The following is a 22924-nucleotide window of genomic DNA, read 5'->3' as shown; positions in this document are numbered from 1 at the left end:
AAAACCATAGTAATATGGTAACATGCAGTAACATGCAAGACGGGCATCATAATTTAAAAACCTGAATCACTTAAACCTTACTTTTTTGAAAGAAAACCTTCATGAGATTAAAAACATGTATTTTTTTCACAGTTATAAAAGCACGTATGGAAGTTGAGAGGACATGAGCTTCAACTCACTGACTGATGAGTGCCAAGTGATTAGGCACTACTATAATTACTTTCTACCTGTACAAAAAGTATGAATAATGACCCATTTAATTTTGCTGATACAACATAAAGATCCCATGACCAAGATAAATTTGTAGAATATTTTCACTTTCATCTCTGAGAATTGTGTACCACTGGCCCCCTCCACCCTGTCCCTTGGTGAGGTTTGTTTCTCCTGCAGCAGCCATCTCCTGGTGCCCTGAGAGATGGGCTCAGTCTCTGCACATGCCCACAGCAGACCCTCACGGCTGGGCTGCAGCTCTCAGCCCAACACTAAAGCCTCCTTCCCTTGCCCTGCATTTCACAGCAGCTGCCCAAGAAACCCTTACAGCTCTCCTGTGCAAAGGGTGCCTCTTACCTTGCTGTCAGCTGCAGGGCTGGAGAGAGCTGAGGGCAATTCCTCCGGTGCAGGGCTGCGGGTTGGGAAAGGCATCTCACCTGACTGCATTTATACTGGCTCAGAAGTCTTGTGAAACACCCCAGTCAACAGAACTGAGAAATGGTCAATAAGTGAATAAAAATCATTAACTATTTTATTTAAAGTTTGATCTATCTCCAACCAGTCATGTTATTGCTTGGGTCAAAAGTCTGTCGAAGCATAAGCCCTTGATAAAACGTTAGAACTTTGGTTCTTGTTTGTCCTTCTCCTCCAGAAGCAGATGAATTACAGTAATAAAAATGTATCAAAGTACCTTGTGACGCACAGGCTGTAGAATTTTTCTGCCTGTTTCAAATTTTTCTTTACCTGTGAAGCAAATATAATAATCAGTGTTAATTTTCCAAAGGGTTTTGTTGGTACATGTCCACTTGACAGAGGGGACATTTAAGTAGGGTTTCATTAAATTCTCTTCCTCTTTCTCACCTACGTAGCCACTTGAGCAGCTGCAGGGAGGCAGAGCTGCTAAAGCAGGCCCAGGAGGCTCTGTCAGAGCTGCAGTGGCAATATTTTTTTACTTTTTTCTTATTTTCAGGTTCACTCTGTAATATATTTTCAGACAGGTTCATTGGCTAGCATGTCAGAAAGCTGTTCTGCTGTTGGAGAAAGCAATAGGATTAGTTCATTTGAGGCACCCCTGCTCTGTCAGGTAGGAAGTAACTGGAGAAGATGGGGAGCCGGGAAGGGAGATAGTTCATCCCTGCAAAACAAGCAGCCTGTACACCAGATCCAGCCAAATCCTCATGCTGTATCTCTTTCACTGGCGTTTGGCTGAGCCCATGGTGTGCCAATCACAAAACTAAGCCAGCATAAAAATACTTGAGGCTTTGGGGGTTTTTCCATGTGGTCCATTGTTTTGCTGCTCTGCAGAGCAATTGAAATTTGTAAATTGAAATTTTGGGGTTTTGAAGACAAACAGGCCCTCACTTTATAGCAACAGCTAGATGAGAAGTCCCTTTTCCAAACAGGCAAATCACACCTTTAGGACATGTTTTTTGTGTGTTGCAGTGACCTCAGCCAACAGTTCAGTGCTGTTGTAAAGGGGAAGACCCAATTCCATTCCTGAACCATTGTGTCCACTGTCTGGTAAAGAGAATGGAGGAAAAATGAGCACATCAATGTGAGGAATGCTTGAAAGAGGGACTAAAACAGCCCAGAATAGGATGGATTTACACTGACATTGAACAACATTCATTCTTCTTAGGTTGCTAATATGTTTTACTCATTAAATTATTATTTGTGTTTCTGGAAAAAAAAACCCAACCAAATATTGTGTAATGACATAATTAATAATGAACTAAACATTCCCATCTTTCCCACCACCTGCAGACTCAGAAAGCACCTTTGACCAAATGTATGAGCCACGAAGGCATCACAAAGCCCGAGTCTGAGTTTATCTATCTCAGCTATGGTACAAGTAGTTTACATTTCTCAATTTTACATTTCAGCCAACAGTGAACTCCTGAGCCACGCACGTACTCCCTGCAGAGCACCAAAGCTGGCAGTGGGGCTTTTCATGGCTTCGAGGAAAATCAGAAGGCGATGTACAATGGAATGCTCTATGATGGAATCCTTTGCCATGTTTTTTGTGCTACTGCAAAAGCTTGGTAAAGGATCTCTGTACTCCCAGGTTCACAGAAAGCAATGAGTTCCTGGTTGTCATTGACCATCTGTGCTAGTGTTATTGGATTGAAAACTAAATGGCTTTTAATGTTGTTAATCTCACCTATATGGTGCTTTATGCACAAGGAAGTAAGTCACTGAACAATGCAGAACACCACAGGGTGGGGTTGAGGAGTTGATATTGGAAGTATTTATGGAGTTTTCTTTGTGGGTTGGGTTTGTTTGCTTTTATTCCTTATAGATCACAGAATGGTTTGGGTTGAAAGAGACCTTAAAGATCATTCCAACCCCCCTGGCATGGGCAGGGACATCTTCCACTAGACCAGGTGCTAAAAGTCCCATCCAACCTGGCCTTGAACTGTTCCAGGGGTAGCAAATTCCCAACTCCTCTGGGCAACCTGTTCCTGAGCCTTACTACCCTCACAGTAAAGAATTGTTCCGAATATCTAAACTAAACCTGCCCTCTTTCAGCTTGAAGTCATTCCCTCTTGTCCTCCCACTGTGTGCCCTTGTCGAAAAGTCCCCCTCCAGCTCTCTTTTAGCCCCTCTGGGTACTAGAAGGCCACAACAAGGTCACCCCACAGCTTTCTCCAGGCTGAACACCCACAGATCTCTCAACCTTTCCTTACAGGAGAGGTGCTCTAGCCCTCTGATCAGTTTCATGTCTTTCCTCTGAACTCATTCCAACTGGTCCATGGCCTGAGACTTGTGCTGAGGTCCCCAGAGCTGGACACAACACCTCAGGTGCAGCAAATTTATGAGAAACAATGTTTCCCAAAATTTCTCTTATCCTCCTCCTGCAGAAACAGCAATATCTCAAAATTTGAAAGTGTCAGACAAAAGTGAAAAGCTAAGAGAAGGAGAATAAACCCGTCTTCCTCTATTGCCCTCAGAAGACGAAAAGCAACAGAAGGAGCAAGATGAATGATGACACACAGATTCTTTGAAAATGTGCAGTTATGCAAAAAACACTCCAGCAAGGGAAGAATAAAGACTAAAATATTTTCATATTTTTTATAAAACTGGTTTTCTGGGGGTTTTTTCTTTCTTTCTTTATTTAGAGACTATTTACTAGATTGCAGGGTGATAAAACAATTTCACTTAAAGGTGTGGACGTCACATATGCACCCACTTCACAGAGCTGGAAAAGGTACAACGGTAGAAAAATCTAATTAACAACAAACTCCTTCAACTACCAGATCCTTTATGCTCCTATCCTGCTCTATCACTGCAGATATCTTAGTTTGTATCTCAGTACTCATCTGTTTTTACTCCTTACTTTAAAACAAGAGGATTAAAAAACCAATACAATCACGCATGAGGTATACCCTCCCAATTTCTGTCTGCTGTTTTTCTCTGGTAGTTTTGGACTCAAGGCAGCAGAACACTGGTTCCTTTATTTTGAAGGTTTGGTTTTGTAGTTGGAGAAGGTGGTTTTGGGGTTTTATCACTTAGCAGTTGTTAGTGCCAGTAATGTAATTCTTCATTGCAAAAATAAAGTTTCTTTCCCACTTTTCACTCTCCAATTTCTATTTCTCAAGCAAAACAGCCCCCAAAAATGCAACATAGGAACATGCTACTGGACCACAGAAACCAAAACTGTGAACAGCCTACATGCTAATAATGCATTTGCTACCAAACCCTTGGGGGGGAGGGGGAGGGAAGGCCCTTATTTTGCCTAGCATTTATCTCGCACAAACTCCCCTTTTTTTGCTTTCCTCTGTTTGCTGCACTTCCCAGCTGCCGCTCTTCAGTACAGCAAACTGAACACTGCTTTTTCAGCAAAAAAAGAGATGGCAGAATCCTGTTGGATGACTGCTGCATATTCAGTCACAACACTGGGAGTAAGCTCCAAAAAATTGTGCTGGAAAGAGAGGCACAGCAAACACAGACTGACAAAAGCCTTATAAGTCCCATTTGACAACACAAAGATGTCAGAAAACAAAGTGAAGATCTTTTCTAACTATTACTTTCTTTCCCAAGTCTCCTCTTCCCAGATGAAGGAAAAGGCAACAGGTTGTCTGTGAGTAAGTGCTAGTTCAAAACGTCAGAACCCAGCTGGGTTGGTTTTTGGGTTTTTTAATAAAAGAGACAAATCATTTTCCACGGAACAGTTGCTAAGCTGGACTCCACAAACACAAAGACCCATGCTCAGCAGTGGGGAGAAGCCAGGGGAAGGCATCACAGACCCTCAAAAGGTCTCAGCTTCCCAGCACCACTTTTTGCGTCTACAGCTGCATGTTTAGAAAATTCATCCAGCATTTTGTTCCTTTTGTGTTTAATTAGCAAGCTGTGCTCCTAAACCCTTTGGTGTCCCCATCCAAGCGCGTGTGACAGACACGGACCCGCCCTCGACTCAACACTAGGTGTCACCTCTGCTTCAGAAATGCGACAGAGCAATGGCAACACTCCAGAAAAAACCCAACCCACTAGGTATCAGATTTTTTTAGGGGATTTCTGCACCTTGCTAACAATTCTTGCTAAAGTCGTGGACAGGTCCAGAGTTTTAAAATTTTACATTTCTCGAACTACGCATCTAAAAAACACCAGAAAATATTAGACAATGCTTTGCCATACTCAACACAGCAGTGAGAGGAAAGTTTCTCTTCTCCCCTGTGGGTGTAAAGGAACACTTTCCTACGTGAGCAAGGGACCACAATGCAGAGAAGCTGCCAGAGTCTGCTCTGGCAAAGAGGCCTGTCTGATGGGCCTGTCTCTGGTGCCACTTTGCTGCTGCAGGTGGAAGAGCTGCTGTGCTGCTTTCAGTCCTTCCTTGCCTGCCAAAAGACTTCTGAGCAGCAGGGGCCAGCTCAAAGGAGAGAAAGTGGCAGAGTGTGTGTGGTCAGGGCTCTGAGGCAGGCTAGGGCATGAAGGAAGTACTGGCAAGAATACAGTAAAAAAAGATACCGAAGTGGGGTGCAGAGGCTGGGAAAAGGGCTCCCCCTGGGGACACATGGACTGCAGTAGGACCATTTTTTTGCTATGTCTTAGAGAAACTGAAGGAGGAGACCAGAAAGGAAGAGGCAGCGGGCTTAAAAAACAAAAGAAAATACTTTAGGAATTTAAACACAGTTCTTGTGTACATCCACAAGACATCATAAAGACCAAAGGCACCATGTGGTTTAAAAATCAACAAGTCACAGGCAGAGAAAAAATTTACCAAAGGCTCTAAGACAAACATACTGATCCAACTTCTGAATCCAACATTATTTCAAACAGCAGATTCCTAGAGAAAATGAGAGTAGCCACTATCTGCTCGTCTGATGCTCTTTTCATGAAGAGTCACATCAGGTCGCCACCCCTAGAGCATTCCCCTAGAGAAGGGCTGGTCTGAGCACCTTCCAGACCAGAAAGACCTCAGCACACACAGGCACAACAGGTAAGAGCCCGGGACCCAAAACTTGAACTCAGGGGGTTGCAACTCAAGAAGACTCAGAATCATGATGAGGCTCAGCAGTTCAGGAGAGGAAACTGCAGTGGTGAAGCAGAATAAGCAATGACAGCACAACCACTTCCTTGACAACGATGGAAGCTAACGAGGAACACTGTGGCTAGAGGTATAAGGACCTGAAAGCACATTTTCATTTTCTGGCTGGGTGTTAAAGCCATCACCAAGAGATTCTATGACTTCTTGGGGTCTTAAGCAGCAAATAAATACAACACTGGAGGAAGAAATACAGCAGAAACATATTAAGAAATATAGGTGGGAAAGCATGTACTGAACTGCCCTCTTTGACCACTCACTTATGGCTCTATGAAAGGTTTGTGTCCTGTAAGCCCAGGAATTTGGTAAAGGTCATGCTGGGATCTCTTACAAATTTTCAGTGGTGATAGGCCCTGCCACCATTCTGAGCACTGGGAAAAGTGAAAAAATTGGAGAGCACAATCATTTATAAGGTCTTCAATTCCCCAATCTACCATTAGGGTAAGGCCTGTTGTGAGCAGGGGGTTGGATTAGGGACATGCAAATATCCCTCATTGCCTTTACATTCATCCAAAACATTTGGTACCTGCTACCCACCCCTGCTGTACAACTGAGCTTGGTAACAGAAACCATGGATGTGGCTGGAAATGCAAACGAGGATCACAATGCATAGAGAGCATTAGCACAAGCTGCATTTGAACACCAGAGACAGGGCTGCAGAGCACAGACAAAAACTGTGCATGGAACCAGAATGCAGATCCCGTCAGCCAGCTGGTGTTCACTGCATCAACACCCCACTTCCAAAGGCAGCTCTCAACAGGACAGTCACACAGGACCTGGACAGAGGCAGCTCAATCTTCACTCAGCCCTGGGAGACTAAACAGGGACTGTGCTTAGGTGAAGGTTCAGCCTCAGCAAAAGGTAGAGCAGAGATACCGTGAGATGATTCAACAGGGATGGGGGAAGAAATTGAGAACAAGTTCCAGGGAAAGTGAACAAACGGTTAACAGCCAAACTACCAGCAGGGACAGGGGGAAATGTGGGATAGGGAAGGACACCAACACAAAATCAAGAGGTTAAGCAATTTTGCAAGGGAAATTGAGGCAACTAGGAAACCTAGGAGAAGAGATGCACTAAGGAAGGCTGAGGATGAAAACATGGGAAAGCCAAGCAATGGTAATGGGAATATGAACAGAGAAGAATGTGGTGCACCAAAGAGGCAAAGGAAATCAGTGGTGAGAGCAACAGCAGAGAACTGGGTAAGGGAGAACAACTAAACAGCAAGTGAGGCACAGCACAGGCATTTGCTTTTTCTTTCACCAAGAGAAGAATCTTATGGAAGACTGAGATAAGTTAAAACAAAAAGACATTGCTGACCAGTTGTGTGGGCAAGCAGGACACAGAAGTAGCATCTCCCTTCCTTTCAGACAGCAAAAGCAGCAGGTTGTTTTGCATGCACTACAGCAGTCTCAGAACAGGGCATGTAGGTCCGAGTGCCACAGGGCTGGATGGGAAATACAGGGGAGAACAAAGCTCAGAAAATATACAGCAAATACTGTTCTCTGCACACGCTTTCTGCTCCAGCAGTGGGAGAAAACAAGGCTGTGAGGCTGAGGTATGAAGAAACAGGTGCCTGATGGAACAGGAACGGGCACCGCCTCCTACTTAAGCCCCCAGCCTTGACTACTGCAGCAGTCGGATTCCTTAAACGGGTGATAAAATGTAACACAACTTCCCTCTCTGCACAGGGCCAGAAGATGGGAAACAAGTGCATCACTGACCTCTAAACCTGATCAAGAAAAAAGAGAGCTTTTGGCACAGGGAGGCTCTTCTGCTGGCTCACTGAACTGAAGCCTGGGGCTACAGCAAAAAGAGGTCCTTTAAGCTTCATCTGCATGTGAGCTACCAATAAAGCAAAACAGGAGAGAGAAACAAAGTCCAATCCATCTTTTGAAAAGTAGTGGGCTTATACCTTTATTATACAAAATACTTTACAATTAAAAAACATTTTCCCCAATAGAATCATATACAGATATTTATAATTAACAAGATTCAGTTACACACAAGATGGGGACTTTTGCACAAAGGAAAACAATGACAGATGAGCAAGAGAAAATTAAGACTTCACCCCTTTCCCCATCATATTTTGGAAGAGGTTACATTTCAGACTTATATTCTTATCACCTTCTCTCAAGCCTGACCTCTGGGATCTCCCCTTATCCTGAAAGGGTAAGGGCCTCCACCCCTGTCCCAAGCATCAGTACAATATGCTTGTCTTAAAAGGTTCATGAAGAGACACTGAGAAAGTAGCATCTGGCTGTACCATGAAGTTACCAGCGCCCAGAAAAGGGGACTATTGCCCCAGCTTTCCCTAGCAACCCACATATACACACATGCAAGCACATACATGGGGAAGCATGCTCAAACCCCACAACTTTTCACCCTTTTGGGTGAAACAGCAGTCCCATCCCTCCAAAGCAGCCTGAACTTGAGAAACACCCTTGCAGGCAGTCTGCAGAATGGCTCTCACAGCCAAGCTGGGCACTACTGCAAATGCAGTCTGGCAAGAGGGCAGGATGCTGCTGTCTTCCCCACTTTGATCATCTGTGAAGCAGCAGTGTCAGTCGTCATGGAGGTGATAACGTGAACCATTCAGAAATGCTCAGGCCACAACAGACAGGCTGGGGAAGTTGCACACTTCACCAGGGGGGTACTGAAAAATAAACAGTTGCCAATGATCTGCCCTACCAGGGCAAAGATGTGTGTGAACCCTTGTGAACATTTTCTCCCTAAGAAAGGTCATTGCTGGGCTTGGCAACCACTGCACTCGCAGGGAAGCCTATCCCAGAGTCACTGCTGAAGGCCAAATGCTTTCAGCAGTGTGGGCAGGTCACGGGCATCAGCTGCCCCATACAGGTCACTCTGCCCCAGCATGGAGAGGGCCATGCGCAGGGTGCTCCAAATGTTGTCAGACATGGCTCCTTGCTGCCCCCGCGGACCTCGGCTCTTCTGCTGCATGTGCAAAGCCTCCAGGAAGTGCTCCACAGCCTCACTGTCAACAGGAGAACATTCACATGCTTAGTGGAAAAGATGGTTCATCTAACACTCCTTATTTGCTTCTAAGTATTTCCCCACTAAAACAGTTTCCTCCTCTTCCCAGATCCTACCCCGCTCCAGAACCAGAGGTCCCCCTCTTCCCTCTAGAAAAATCAGGAGTCCAGATGGTCTCTACTCCACCTGTAACTGCATGACACTTGGATCTCTGGGCAGAATCCACACACTCACTCTGCTCTCCTATTGTAGGAATGTGCCCCCTGTTGACAGAGTGACCAAATTATTCTTTGTCTGCTTAAAAAGGAAAAAAGCCCAGAAGTTTCTCTCCTCAATTTGGTAAAAAGACACCTCATAGGACCTTTGGGACTTCACCTCAGACCTGGGGCTACCAATGAGACAGAGGCCAAAAGGTCCTGCCTAGGTAATTCACTAGAAAAAGAAGAGAACAAAGGAAATAATCGCTTTTGTGTAGCAGGAGCAAGAACCTCTTGCCTCTGGCTTGGGTTTTTCTCTGAAAGAGCTTTGCTATTTTGCCTTTAATTAAAACTCTTTCTGTTTCCAACACTACTTCAGAAGCCATCCTGCTAATTTTATGCCATTCTGGGTAGCACAGCTATCTCGGGTGTGACTGGTTCTCTGAGAGCTCGTAAGACCTGGCTCGAGGAGAAACCTATCACCCTATGCCAAGAGAAGGCTGCAGGCAGTGTGGCCCTGCCCTCATAACCCAGGGCAGTCTGTCTCCCACAAACATACACAACCCACAGGTCACAGCAGAGCTGCCCATCCTGTGCTCACCGGTGGGCGCCTAAGTTGATGCAACTGATGCCCAGGTTGTAGCGAGAGCGGATATATCCCGGCTGGAGCTCCAGTGCCCGACGATACGCAGCCACAGCTTCTTCGCTCCGATTCCCATTGGCCAGGGTGGCACCCAGCTTGTTCCACAAAAGGTGGTCCTGGAGGAACAGGCACAGAGAAAAGGCTGAGATGAACTGGATCTCCTAAAGCTCCAAGCCAACTACTCCTTCCCCACACGCCTGTCTTATTCCTCCACTCCAAATATGCACCTCTTGTACACGCAGCACCTCCACCCAAACCTTCACCCGTAAACCTCCAAGTGCCCCCAGCACCCCCACTCTGCCCCTTTCTTACATTGGGGCGCACGCTGAGCGCGGCACTGAAGCAATCCACAGCCTTCTCGTACTCGCCACTGAGGTTGAAAAGGACACCCAGGCCACACTGGACATCAGGATCCACAGTTGAGGGGTTGCTGCGCACAGCTGCTAAGAACAGCTCCTTCACCTCCATGAACAGCGAGCTGGAAAAGCACAGAACAGGATATTGGTGTACTGTGGACAGAGCCAGCCTCGGGCTGCTCACTCTGCTCCTGCCTGGACCAGTCTGAGCCCAATTTGTGACCATAACTCACTCAGAGAGCAGAGAACTCAGGACACGCTTGGAAGGCCCCAGGTTTGTCCCCGAGACACTCTCCTCTGGTTCCTTGTTCAGCAAGTGGGCATAGTCCGGTTTATGGCGCAGCCAGTCCCGCAGGGTCTCACACGCTTGCTTCTGCAGGGACTCATTAGTGAAGCTGACTGCTAAAGCCATAAGTGCTGTGAGGTTCCCAGGCTGCAGCTCCAGGCACCTGCAGGGCAAAGAAAGAGAAGTGAATGCAGCATTAAATCAGTGTAAGAGACCTGCAGACACAGGAGGTAAAACAGTCAATAGAGAGCACCCCGTGACAGCCATGTGGTCCTCGTGGCACTACACAGCCAACAAGAAGCCACACTCAGCAGCTCTGCAGCAACACTCACTGTCTGAGGGCGCTGATCGCCAAAAGCTCCTGTTCATTCTCTGCTTGGGTGGTTCCCAGATATTGCCAGGCCTGAGGAAGACACAGACGTACAAATTTAGACTTACAGAGGAAAAAAATCAGTCAATAAGCCACAAACACAGAGATTAAATCCAGTATATTATCCTGCACAGTTATAGAGTGATATATCTATCAAATAGACCAAAGTATACACAGTAGCCACAGATCTAAGTTCCTCCTAAAAGACAGACAGATGTCATGGCACGTAAGTCCTCAAAGACAGTAAAATTGGCATTGTTATAGTGAACAGAAGTGAATGTCTACCTGGAAATCTATCATAAAGCAACTGTTGGTAGTTTTACACTTTTAGATCACAGAATCTCCACTTTTAACTTCTAACTGTGGTCAAACTGCAGAGGAAGGAGGAAATTGTAGATCTCCTATTTCCCAAGAACAAAATGGCATAGCAGCAGTGCTAATAATAAGGAGACCCCCGAGGCAGGCAGCTGTATGTACTTGTGCAGTGGTCCGCTAGCAAGTAGTAACCTTGGAGAGTTGACTTTCAGACCTGAAAGTAGAAGCACTGTTATTTTTACTGAATTTCCAATCATGACACCAGTACATGAAAATGACTTCCACCTCCAAGCAGCTGATTTAAGGAGTATTTAACTAGGCACTAAATCCAAAGTATCTGTTCACTTTATGTTGATAGCCACACCCCTGGTCCAAAATAGGCTAGATAGTTGGTGGGACTGTCAGCATGATGTACCTGCTTTTTGAATGTAAGTCACAAAATGAGGTATCCACTGCCTCAAGGGAGGAAATTGCAAAGACACAAAAGCCCTGCAGAAAGCAATCTACACCCCTGAATCTCTCGTGCCTCACCATACATAGCTAGCAACAATTCAAGCAGAGCTGACCAGCAGTAACTGCAGTGTTCTGCCAGCAGAAGAGCTGATGAGATTCAAGGTAAAGCTGTGACTTGGATCAAAGCAAACGTGACATTTCCTTCAGAGCAATTGTTCATGTCTATTTGATAACTGTACCATTTGTGAAGTCTTGACTTCTCCTGTACATTTTGCAGTCACAGTAGAAGAATTCAGAATGTTTTTAATGCAGCTAGCCAGAACTGGCCCAAGATTTCTTCCCTGAAGAATTCAGAATGTTTCCAATACAGCTAGTCAGAAATGGCCCAAGATTTCTTCCCCTAAGGTTTCAATTACCCCTCCATCATGCTCAGCCTACAGCCCACACTGCCTAGGAGAAAAAAGCAACAGTTCTAGAAAGGCATTAACACCTTTTGACCACTTTAAAGCTGAAGCAGATCTTCAAACATTCTGCTTACTTTTCACCTATTACCAGTACCCTAGAAAGTTAAATGGCTATTCTCAGAAGCCAAGAACTTCTGTTCCAAAATGTCACTCATATTTAAGTCTCAGGGTAATCAAATTATCTATGTCCAGTCATATATAATTAGCAGGGCTTGAACGAGACATGCTGAAAATTTAGAAGCCCTGATTCCTTGAGGCAGGCACTCCAGAAAGGCACCACGTGAGTGTATTTGCATTCTTCCTGAGAATATCCGTGTTCTCTACCCCTGGAAAAAGGCACACAGGCTATTCCATTTCTCAATTCATCCTGCAGAAGCTGAAGTGATTTATGGAAAAAAGTATTCACTTAACGAGGAGCTGGAACTCTGCCTTCAGAGCAAAAATCCTTCTTTGGCGCACAACTTCAATTAAGACTGTGAAAACACCCGACCCTTTTGGGTCACGTCTTTTCCTAGCACCTAGATGAAAGACTTGGCCAGAACCCTGGTCTAATGAGCTTCTCAGAATTAGATTTTAATACAGATACAGAAAGCACTGATCCACCAAAAGCTCCTCCAAGCTTACAATGCCAATAAAGACTTGCACAGAAGCAACTTGAGTGATGAGAACTCCTTGCCTTGGCTCCATGTGCAGTCTCATGTGCTCCAAAGGTTTTACACAGCTCTGGGCCAGACGACTTTGTGCTTCCTGTAACTGAGCTTAAGCTGAGAACCTCCTTCCTCAGAGGTTCCCTGAGGATTCACACACATCAGCTACAAAGCCAGGGCCACAGAAAAATGAGGTGCTTTCATACACCCTGCATAGGTCCTAACACTGAAGGGACAGACGCCCTGACAGCTCAGCCTGTTATCTCTGTTGCCACTCACCTCCATATGATCTGGCTTCTGTTGCACTGCAGCCTCAAAGAGCAGGACAGCATTGGGGAGGTCACCTTGCTCCAAGCGCTTCCGCCCCTCTTCAAATGCATCCGGGTGATCCCTCATGGGATTGTCTTCCTCGAACTGGTAACCCTAGCGGGACAGACAGACACACAGGGGCTAAAGCTAGGAGACAGGCTTAGGGAGAAGAGCACTCTCTACAGCGCAGCACAGTGCAGTCTTGCTCCATCAGGAACCCTCAAGCTGCAGACCAGCCAGCACCTCATCCTCATTGCTAATTTGTAGCAGATCACAGAAGAAGGGTGGTTCTTCCTGCCTGCTCTGCGCTGGAAAAATCCCCCAAACCAAACCCGGAGTAGGTTGACAGAGAAACAAAACATTTAGTATGTATCTTATTAGCTTGGAGGAGAACAGGGGAGAGGGGCAGGGATGGGGCCAGGAGACGCAACACTTGAACTCATTGCAAAGAATCCCTGTATTCACTGGCATTTGGTGCTGGATAAGAACCAGAAAATATTTGCAGACAAGCCCAAGTGAAAACAGTATTTAACTCCTCGATGATCTGGGACAAGGGTGTAAGTGACAGCAAAGCATCAGCGTGAGAACAAATCCCAGCAGCATTTGGAATCTGTGGAGCTCAGAGCGAGGCAGACACACTGCCATCTCCCCAGGGCAGCCCACCACAGTGCTAGGGCTGAGAGACCCTGTTCTCCCCTACCTTGTCGTACGATGAGGAGTTGAGGTCTTCATATTCAGAGAGCCAAGGGTGAGCCTCTGCATCTCTCTTGGCCATCTCCTCACATTCTGCCTGGAGTTTGTCCCAAAACTCCACATCTGACTGAAGGGAGAACAAAGTGTGACTGGAGTACCTCAGCCATAAACTCAGGTCTATAGCCATGCCAGAGAAGTCCCTCCTGAATGTTTCCAGCCCTCCTCAGAGCATGCAAAGGACAGAGGTAACCCTACCACGGGCTCTCAGTTGGCACCCCAGCCCTCCTTCTCAGCCAGCTTTACCTCCACAGCAGCCTTTGCCTGCTCAAATTCCGTATCAAGAGTTGACATGTTCCCAGATCGCGCAAATTGATCCACCCAGGCATCGGATGCCCCCTGGGAGTTTGGAAACAGAAACACACCTTTCTTTTTAGAATTTGGCAACCTCAGGGCACATCCCAAAACAGCAGGAGGGTCTGTAATGACCCTTCCTCCCCATCAGTCAGAACTGATGGCCTATGAAGTGGAAACGAATTCATCTGAATCTCCTCTTCCTCACAGATGCTGTGGGAGATGAGAAAACTCAAACTGTCCAGATACATTCCCATCTTCTGGCTAGACTCTGCTAAGAGCCCAACAGCCCCTCCCTTGTCTCCCTCAGCATCGCTGAGAGCTGGACTTGCCATTTTCCTTTGCTCCCAGACTGTGCACTGTGGCAAAATGCTTTCTTCCTTCAGAGCATACAGGCCTGGGGCTCCTACCTGCTGCTGTATAAACTCAGCTGCCCATTGCTCTGCCTGATCTTGGTCTCTGTGGGTCACCTGATTAGCTTCGATCGATACCCTCCCATCTCCGATCTGGCGGACAAACTTTAGGAACTGCGGCAGAGAAATGAAACAAGGGTGGAGCTGGGCAGATGCTGTGCCCACAAGCCCGCAGCCCATGCCCCCCTCCTTCACTAAGAGGGATTCTCTCTGCAGAGTGAGCACAAAAGGTCCAGAAAGGTGGGAAGGACCAGACTTCACAAGAGTGGAGATGGATAATATCTAAAGTGGATTGTAGGGTTCAACTCCCAGGAATCGGGGAAGAAATGGAAACATGGAACAACAGGAGGCTTTACTCCTTTACTATCTTCACCCTTCTCAATTCCCCACACCCTTTATTCACAGTAATATAATTACTACTAATTATGTAATTACTAATTCACAGTAATAATTAATCTCAGCCCCAGTCAGATTTCTCACCTCAGTATTCTTGAGTTTTGGATCATCCACTTTGGAAAGGAAATCAGTAACAGTTTTTTTAAGATCATCCTCAGGTTGGTATTCCTCATACCTGTGTTCCAAAGCAGTAAAACAGAAAGAGACAGTCTGATACCAAGCAACAGCAAACTCTTTCACTAACAAGAGTCTACACAATGGGGCAGGCAACAGTATTGAGGGATACAACCCCTCCTCAAAGATTCTGGGCTTCTCCTAAGTGATTCAGCACCATTATCCATCTGTAAAAATTCAAAATTACTACTATGTTCGCTGTGCAAGTGACTAACACAAACAGCAGCAGAACTAAACAATTACAGAGTCAGCACAGTTCTGCAGAGTTGTCTGGATTCCTTGCCAAGCTCACATGCCATCAGACATTGCAAGTTTTAGCACTACCAGAAACAAGGTCATATATCCAGGAACAAAGAAAGTAGGTCATGCCCACTGAAGAGGAAAACAGTGCCTTGGAAAAGCATCAGCTCTGCAGAGGACTGAGGGCTTACAGCAATGACACAACTCAGTATGTCTTGTCTGGCTTACGACCACTTTGAGATGTTACCACTACTTTCAGTCTTGGGGAAGTTTTGGAACCGGTGGCAATAACTCAGGAATGTTCACTATTTGCAGAAAGTTATCAGAGAAGCCAAGAGCCAGGTGCAACGAGAGTCCAAATATACAAAATTTTTGTAAGGACAGATCTTAGAAGCCCAAATTGCTCATGTGTGTTTTGCTTCTTTAACTGAAAAACTTGATCATACCCAACAGGTACCTACAGAGAGATGATCCAACTTAAACCTACCACAAAAAAAAAAACACATTAAAATAATACATAGAAGGCTGAACCTCTAAATATGTCAAGGAAAGGCTGGAACTAGAGAACAGAAAAGTCACACTCCTAAAAACTTCAGTTTGCAAGCATTGTTTCTGCCTTTCTCTGACACCAAAGGCCTGAGAACACCAGTCTAAGTTAAATGACTCAAAAGCATTCAGGCCACAGCAGATTTCTAACACCTTTCCAAACTTCACTCACCCAAGTGCCTAGCAGCAACAGCTCGCCTTGAGAAGTCAGACTCACCATTTATCTGCCAAAGACTGATCTTCCGATTCCCCAAGCCACAGTTTCTCCTCTGACTGCTCCAGGTATTCTTCTGCCCACTTGGCAGGAGACACAGACAGTGGATCTGCAAAGGAAGAACGGGGAGAAAAGTAAGACAGGCAGACCACCACACCTTTGTTTATGCTTGCCTCTTCTACTTTTGTTTATCCTGGTCTAAAAAATCAAGCCTTTGATTCAGACAGTGAATTAATACAGATGACACTGTGGTGACAATAAATGTGATATTAAAGTAGAAAATTGTACAACTTATTAATCTGCTCCCTGTAGGATACTATGTAGGTCAAGAAAATTAGCAATGCATTACAAGTGTCTCTCAAAAGCACAGCCTACAAGCACTAGGTTTTCATCAGAACCTTCTCAAAGACCTTTGTAACTCTAATTTATATTTTCAGAAATGTAAAGAGTGATGGTCAAAGAGTGGAACTACCCAGCTTTCTACAGTGGCCACTCCTAGAGAATAGCATATACTTGTTTCTCTTCCATAATTTCTAGATTAGGGCATGTGTGGTAACAGGACCATATTCCAGAGCCAGTTCTATACACAACACAGGATAGCTTTTCAAATAAAATTTAACCTTTGGGCCAGAAACCCTCACTTTGCCCATTTCCAGACTGTAACATCCCTCTACCTTCATATAACTGACACAAAATATTTGACCAAGGCACACTAAAGAGAATTTGCCTTTGTACCAAAGGCAAATTTAGCCTTAGCAGAGGGAATTAGAAGACATGTAATTAAGAAGCAGTACAAGGCCATCTCCAGCTTGCATCAGTTGAATCATAACTGTTACAAAAGCAGTTTAAACAGCATGCTTCTCTGCAATTCCCTAAGTAACCTAAATTAACAGCAAAAGACCCTTACACCTAATTAAAGCTTCCACACCGCATTGCTCCTAATTTGACTTAACCATAACCCCATCACAAAGCAGCTTTCCTACCCTCCACTCCATTAAGGCTGCTACAGGAAGCACTGACTGCTAGGTGCAAAGCAATACTCCAAGTTCACATTCAGTAGCTCTTCACTACACACAGGCATGTGACTGCATATCATCTTGACAGTAATTCCAAAAAAGGACACTTCACCTGTCACTTCAGCAATGAACTCCTGTGACCAGTCAGCCTCATTGTAATCTGAAGAGACATCACCAGCACTATCTGCTGCAGCCAAGAATTCCTGGGTCCAGTTTTCAGACAGTGCCAAGGCTGCCACACCTGGAGCTACGGGAGGAAAAAAAAAAACCAGAAGTGAGGACAGGAGTACTCAAAAGCATCATTTATAGATTCTAGGCTAGCCTTAATCACCTCTGACCTTTCTCTTTGTAAGAATAAAATCACAGAAATATTCCATTTGGAAGGAGTCTCTGGAGGTTGTTAAGAGTTCTCACACCAGATTAACATGAAAGTTAGAGATGAGGTTGGTCAGGGCATTTATGAGGTAACTTCTGAATTTGTCCACGGTTGGCAATTCCCCAGCCTCCCTAGATACCTGCTCCAGTACTGAACTGCCTCCTCCAAGGGAAGAAATGTTTCCACATACCTAGTCAGTTCCCCTTTCCACAAATTGTGTCCATTAGCCCTTGTCCTTCTCCTGACTATTGCTGTGAAGATCCTGACCATGGCTGCTGAAGATAGCAACAAAACACTCCACCCCCTGCCCCTCAGACTCCTCTTCCCCAGGTTAAAATGTGCAGGTCCCTCAGCCTTTCCTCTTACAACATGGATTCCTGTCCCCTGAGTATTCTATCGATCTCCGATGAACTTGTTCCAGTAGATCAGTGTACTGGGAAGCCCAAACCCAGAAACAACACTCCAGATACAACCTCAGAACTCAAAAGATAGGAACCACCCTGCTAGGAGCTTAACCATAAACATTAAGATCTTTTCCACCTCTCCACCTACTTCAGCTCCCCTCACCTCGCTGAGGGGCCTGTCTGAAACTTGACTGTTCAATCTCTTGCATCTCAGCCAACAGGTCATCCATCTTAAAGGTCTGGGGTGCACGGGACAGCAAAGGGGCATTCTGAGCTTGCAGAAACTCTCCAACCAGCTGCCAAAGACAGAGATGGATTGCAAACATTGCACAGAAGATGAACAGGCAGAGCCATGGAGTGTGAGAGAAGGGCTTGTCAGAAAAAAATATTATCATCAGGTAAGGGGTAAAATAACAAACAGTGTGGATGAGAAAAGCTTTAAGAAGGTTAATCAAAAGCTACAAGGAGACCAAAAAATCCATTCTTACCTCATCTTCAGTGGCTACTCCCAATGGTTTGGATACCTGCAGGGAATAGTGGGCAATTGTGTCAACATTGATCCTATGCCCCTCTCTACACACAGACAGTGTGACCCAATTAGACTGCACCTTCCTCTTCCGTCAGCTTAGCCTGTCAACATTGTTCTTGCACTAGCTGCCAGCTAAAGGAGCAGGAACACTTTGAGGGATCCCGTCCAACCCCCTCCCACTACTGTCTGGCTTAGGGCCTGTGACAGCAAGGCACACAGCTCACCGCAGCCACCAACATCCCTTGAGCGCCCACAAACGTGCCCTCACCCCACAATCCTGCTTCGGGTGACCCCTGGGCCTTTTTCCGCAAAAAAACCACCCCACGACACCAGCTGCACCCAGAGCCCCCCGCCCTGCTCCCGGCAGGACCCAGAGCCAGCGCAGCGAGCAGAGCGATACTCACGGCGGCGGCTTCGGGCGCCCCGGGGGGCCAGGCCAGGGGGCCCTGCAGTCCTTCCTGCCGCAGGGCCTTGTCCTGGGTGAAGTGCCCCGCCAGCTTCATCAGGGGGTTGGAGCCCCCGCACTCCGGCTCCACCAGCTCCCTCATGGCCATGGCGCCGGGCACGGAGGGAGAGAGGGTCGGCGCCGAACCCCGCCGCGCCTGCACCTGGCACCGGGGCGGCACACACAGCGGGTGAGCGCCGGGCGGAGCGACCGCCTGACCCCGACCCGGCTGCCACTCGCCAGCACCGCCTCCCCCGCGGGCCCGGCCCGGCAGAGGACGGACACCCGCCCGCCCGCCGGGACAGCAAGGCCGCAGGCCGCGGCCCCCGGCCCAAGCCCCGCGCCCCCGGCCGTCCCCCGTGCCCCGTCCCCCGGCGCGCTCCGCCCGGCGCCGCCCGGCCCGCGCCCGGAGGGGCCGCGGGGCTCCCCCGCCCGCCCGTACCTGGGGCCGCCGGGGCGCGCTCGGCTGGCGCGGCGGGGCGGGGCCAGCCTTAAAGGGACAGGCGCCGCAGCGCCTTAAAGGGACTCAGCGCCAGGGTGTCCCGTGCCGCCTCCCGCGTCACCGCCCGCAGGCTCCCCCGCCGCGCACTGCTCCCGCAGCTCCGGAGCCGGCTCCCGAGGGGTGTGCCCCTCTGCCGGCCGTGAAACGGTGTGCGTATGTATATGGTGTGTACTGTACACATCCCATTGTATTTGCAAATACACATCAACATATATATATGTGTGTATATATGTATATGTGTATATATATGTGTATATATATTCAATGAGATGTGTATGGTATGTATATATATATGTGTATGTATACAAGAGATATATACTTGTATGCACCATGAACATCTCGTTTTATTTGTGAATATACATAAATATGTATGTTCGTATATATATTCAATGAGATGTATATGGTGCATACGTGTAGATGAGCATATACTGTATCAGTACACATTTGTCCAGCTGATGGACTGATATTTTACTGTTTGCTCTGGGATCGCTAAAATGTTGCAGCTGGCAGCCACAGGTTGAGAGTGCACACATTTAGCTGAAAAGTATGTGATACCTTCAGGTAAGGCATAGAAATATTAATTCCTTCCCAGCCTTGATCCTCCTGCATTTGTGGCTCCAAAGGACAAACCACCTGGAAAATCAGAGGTCATTTGTGTGTATCCTCTAAAAGAATGGGAAAAGCACCAAGAGGGGGTTGCACAATGTGTGCTGACTCCCGTGACATTAGGTTGCTAGAAATAAATAGTTTTCAGAATCAAATCCCATCTTCTTCTTTTTGAAGGAATATGCTCCTCTGCAGGGTCCTCTCCAGATTTGTCAGGTTCATTTCATCTGTCCAAAATGTGACATCTGGTGCGGTTTTAGACACAATTCTTTGACAGTTGGTCTTCCCGCCTGCTCTCCTTACAGCTTTGAAATGCACGTGGCATCTACAGCCAGTTCTGTGCTAGCAAGCAGTATGTATGGCTCAACAGGAGCGTACTTCTTAAAGTCCTAAGAAGTGGGGCTGGAAATACAACATCCACACCAAACGTGCTTGGGGAGCTTTACTCTGGACCATGTCTCCCTTGGCCCCATGGAAGCACACCAATTAGTGGTTGATGTGCCCTATGTGCAGCTTAGCAGCACCAAACAGGAATTTCATTTGCACACCCAGGCTGTCCTGCAGGACAAACCCCAGCCCAGCAAACAGGGATTACTGTAAGATTCATTTACGAAAGCACACTTCTGGCATCCTGGAAGGTTAAAATAAGACTCACCCACTATTACCAAATACCAAATCCTATGCATGCTCAGTGTGATCAAGGATTAGCAAGAGCTCTTGAAGAGAGAGGCATGAAGAATGCTGTGGAGCAGAATCCCAAATTACTTTCAAGAAGAGAGGGGCAATGCTGCTCCTGAGTAAAACCAATAGACAGCACAAAGACATGGAGGAGGGGAGTGTAGGCACTGAGATAAGGCATGGGCAGAAATCCAAAAACCATCACAGACTTGGCAGGGAGGAAGATATGAAGTAGTTGTGATTTGTAAATATTTGCAACAAGGTTTTGGGGTATGCCCATGACACCAGCCTGTGATACCAGCTTGCCCTTCTGGTTCAGGACAGGGACAGGCAAACACTGCTCTGTAAAAAAAGCCCCCACAGCCTTCCTTCTGAGGGGCTGGGTGGCCCTTTATCCCTTAGAGTCCCAAAAGACGTTAATGCAACTGGAAGGACCGGAAGTGGCAGTGGTGGCAGAGCATCCAGGACAACCACAGCTATGGTTGCTGGTGGATAAGTATCCTGCTGAAGCCACAACTATTTCTGCTTGCAGGCAGAAAGGAAAGGGTCTGATCTAAAGTCAACAGGAAAAGAAGCAGAGTCAATGCACCCCTGCAACTGAAGTGAAAATAACTTGGCAGCAAGAACTAAAATATCAGGGGGCCCCAAAAACTCTTGGAGAGATGAGAAAGGCAAATAGTACAGCTCCTGAAAAGACTATTCCAGGATCTGCATCCTTCAGCTGTTCTGAAAACCAATACTCTGCTAAAGGTCTTGGGCCTGGTGGAAACCAGTGACAAAATGGAGGTCTCTGTCTGACTATTCCCCATCCTAACTTCATTAAATTCCTTATTTCTTTCCAAGTGCAAAACTTAGCACATGCTTTTATTAAATGGTGTTCTACACTTTCAGGCTATTTCTCCCATTGATCAAGATCATTTGTATATGATTTTTTTCTAACAAATCCTTTGCTACCCCCCTCTCAGGTTAGTGTTGTCTGCAGGTTTTAATAGACACAATTTTCTGGTCCACTGTATAAATTACTGGGAAAAAAACACACTAATAGTACACTGAAAACAGATCTCTGCAGGACTCCTTGATACTAATTTCCAGATAGGCAGCATAGCATCAAAAACTAATCTTAGAACTTTTCCAATCAGCATCAGGCTCTCCCAACAGTGATTTCAGTAGATCCAATTTCCCATGTTTCCTAATGTGTTTCTTGGACTGTCAGCTGAAACAGAGTAAAAATCCTACTGAAATCAAAAATGTAACAGCTATTGTTACTTGCTTGACCATAAGGACAATCTGTTATGAAAGTTTGGTTTAACTTGATCTCTTCTATTTGCAAATAGAAAATGTGAGTTGTCTACATAATATTTATTTGTTCCCATATCACAGGGGAAGGCAGTAAAAAGATGCTGTCTGGCCTGTAATTAATCAGATTTTCTTTTTTTCAATGGCCAATATATTTGGCCTTTTCCAGTCTTCTGAACCTCTCCACTGCCTAGATATCTCAAAGATAATGGCCAGTGGGCCATTCTCCAGTTCTCCAGTTCTCATCATAGCATGAAGTTCATCAGCCCTAATTGGTCTGAAAACCTTGACTTTGCCTAAGTGCTTAGAAATCTAGAATGACTTTTTTCCCACTTGCAAGTGGTGCTATTCAAGATATTCACCTAGCCACCACCACAGTGAAGACAAGTGAAAAATGCTTGCAGCTTCTAGGTATCTTTGGCCCGTTTCCAATTTCACTGACCAGAAAGCCAGTCTTTTTACTGGTCTTCCCCTCATTGCCCAGGTAGTGACAGGCACTATTGATGAGCTGATAGTTCTGTTCTTTTCCACCACACATAAGGCACTCATTTCCTTTTCAAAGTGTCTTTGTACTGAATTGGACTCAGTTGCCATGTCTCCCTTAATTCCTTCTCCTCCAGACTAAAAGCTGCAATTTTTTTTCAATCCTTCTGCTTGAGTGGCCAAGGTAGTTATTCCCCTCTGTAGATTCTTTTCCTACATTTGTCTTTGTTGTAGCAGAGCTTTACCCAAACTGGACACTCAGTCAGTCCTGTGTCACTCAGTGCTGTGAGTGCAGTCACAGCAGTACAGAGCTGTTCTGACAGCTCGTTTCATCTGACCTACAGGCTATCCTCCTAAACACATAAACTGATCTGATGTGTGCCTTTTTGGCAACAACATCATGTTGATGTACATTCTGCTTTTTTTAAGGAAGGTTATATTCAATGAACTCTGATGCACACTGAAACTGTGCACTTATAAAAGCAACAGAGGATCTTTTGCCCGAGTATTCCCTGTCTTTCTTACCCTGATCCTCCGAACTTCAAAGTCATGGGTCTAATTTATTCAGAGGATTGTGTTTTTTTTGTGGAGAGCATTGGCCCGTTTTCATATGAACCCAAACATCCGAAGAAGCATCCGAGGTCCCATGAGCAAGGACGAGCGTCAGGAACCACTTGGCTCTGCTCTTGGACCTATCGCTTTCCCGCCGTGAAAAAAAAAAATCAGTTTGCCTTGGCTCTCCTACGTGCAAAACAAAGACGAGATTGTTTAAGTTTGGG

The 22924-nt window shown here is 46.2% G+C and overlaps 1 protein-coding gene across 5 annotated transcripts; it reads right to left on the bottom strand.

The window, feature by feature from the left end:
- Positions 1-7637: 7637 nt before the first annotated feature.
- PEX5 (peroxisomal biogenesis factor 5) lies at positions 7638-19130 on the bottom strand. 5 transcript variants are annotated; one of them, XM_038149398.1, is made up of 16 exons: positions 19023-19130; positions 18540-18743; positions 18095-18130; positions 17770-17902; positions 16939-17073; positions 15814-15919; positions 14721-14811; positions 14238-14354; positions 13780-13872; positions 13484-13603; positions 12754-12897; positions 10558-10628; positions 10173-10388; positions 9896-10061; positions 9542-9699; positions 7638-8744 (listed from the first exon to the last, which is right to left on the bottom strand). In XM_038149398.1, exons 2-16 carry the CDS (start codon positions 18687-18689, stop codon positions 8543-8545), a joined length of 1938 nt encoding a protein of 645 aa, XP_038005326.1. In that variant the 5' UTR covers positions 18690-18743; positions 19023-19130; the 3' UTR covers positions 7638-8542. The 5 variants fall into 5 exon arrangements, with proteins under 5 accessions (XP_038005326.1, XP_038005316.1, XP_038005335.1 ...); XM_038149388.1 differs by lacking the exon at positions 19023-19130 and having other exon boundaries at positions 18540-18907; XM_038149407.1 differs by lacking the exons at positions 13780-13872; positions 19023-19130 and having other exon boundaries at positions 18540-18907.
- Between the last annotated feature and the right edge of the window lie 3794 nt (positions 19131-22924).

Source organism: Motacilla alba, chromosome 1 (assembly GCF_015832195.1).
Source record: "Motacilla alba alba isolate MOTALB_02 chromosome 1, Motacilla_alba_V1.0_pri, whole genome shotgun sequence".
Taxonomy (NCBI): Eukaryota; Metazoa; Chordata; class Aves; order Passeriformes; family Motacillidae; genus Motacilla; species Motacilla alba.
This window is presented reverse-complemented; position numbering and strand designations above follow the sequence as displayed.

Excerpts from the sequence above, each read along its gene's own strand:
- PEX5 (XM_038149398.1), bottom strand. The coding sequence starts at position 18,689 with ATGGCCATGAGGGAGCTGGTGGAGCCGGAGTGCGGGGGCTCCAACCCC. Across the intron at positions 13,604-13,779 it reads AGGCAAAGGCTGCTGTGGAG|TCAGATGTGGAGTTTTGGGA; the intron begins GTAAAGCTGGCT and ends TTCTCCCTTCAG. Across the intron at positions 10,629-12,753 it reads AGAAGCCAGATCATATGGAG|GCCTGGCAATATCTGGGAAC; the intron begins GTGAGTGGCAAC and ends TGTCTTCCTCAG.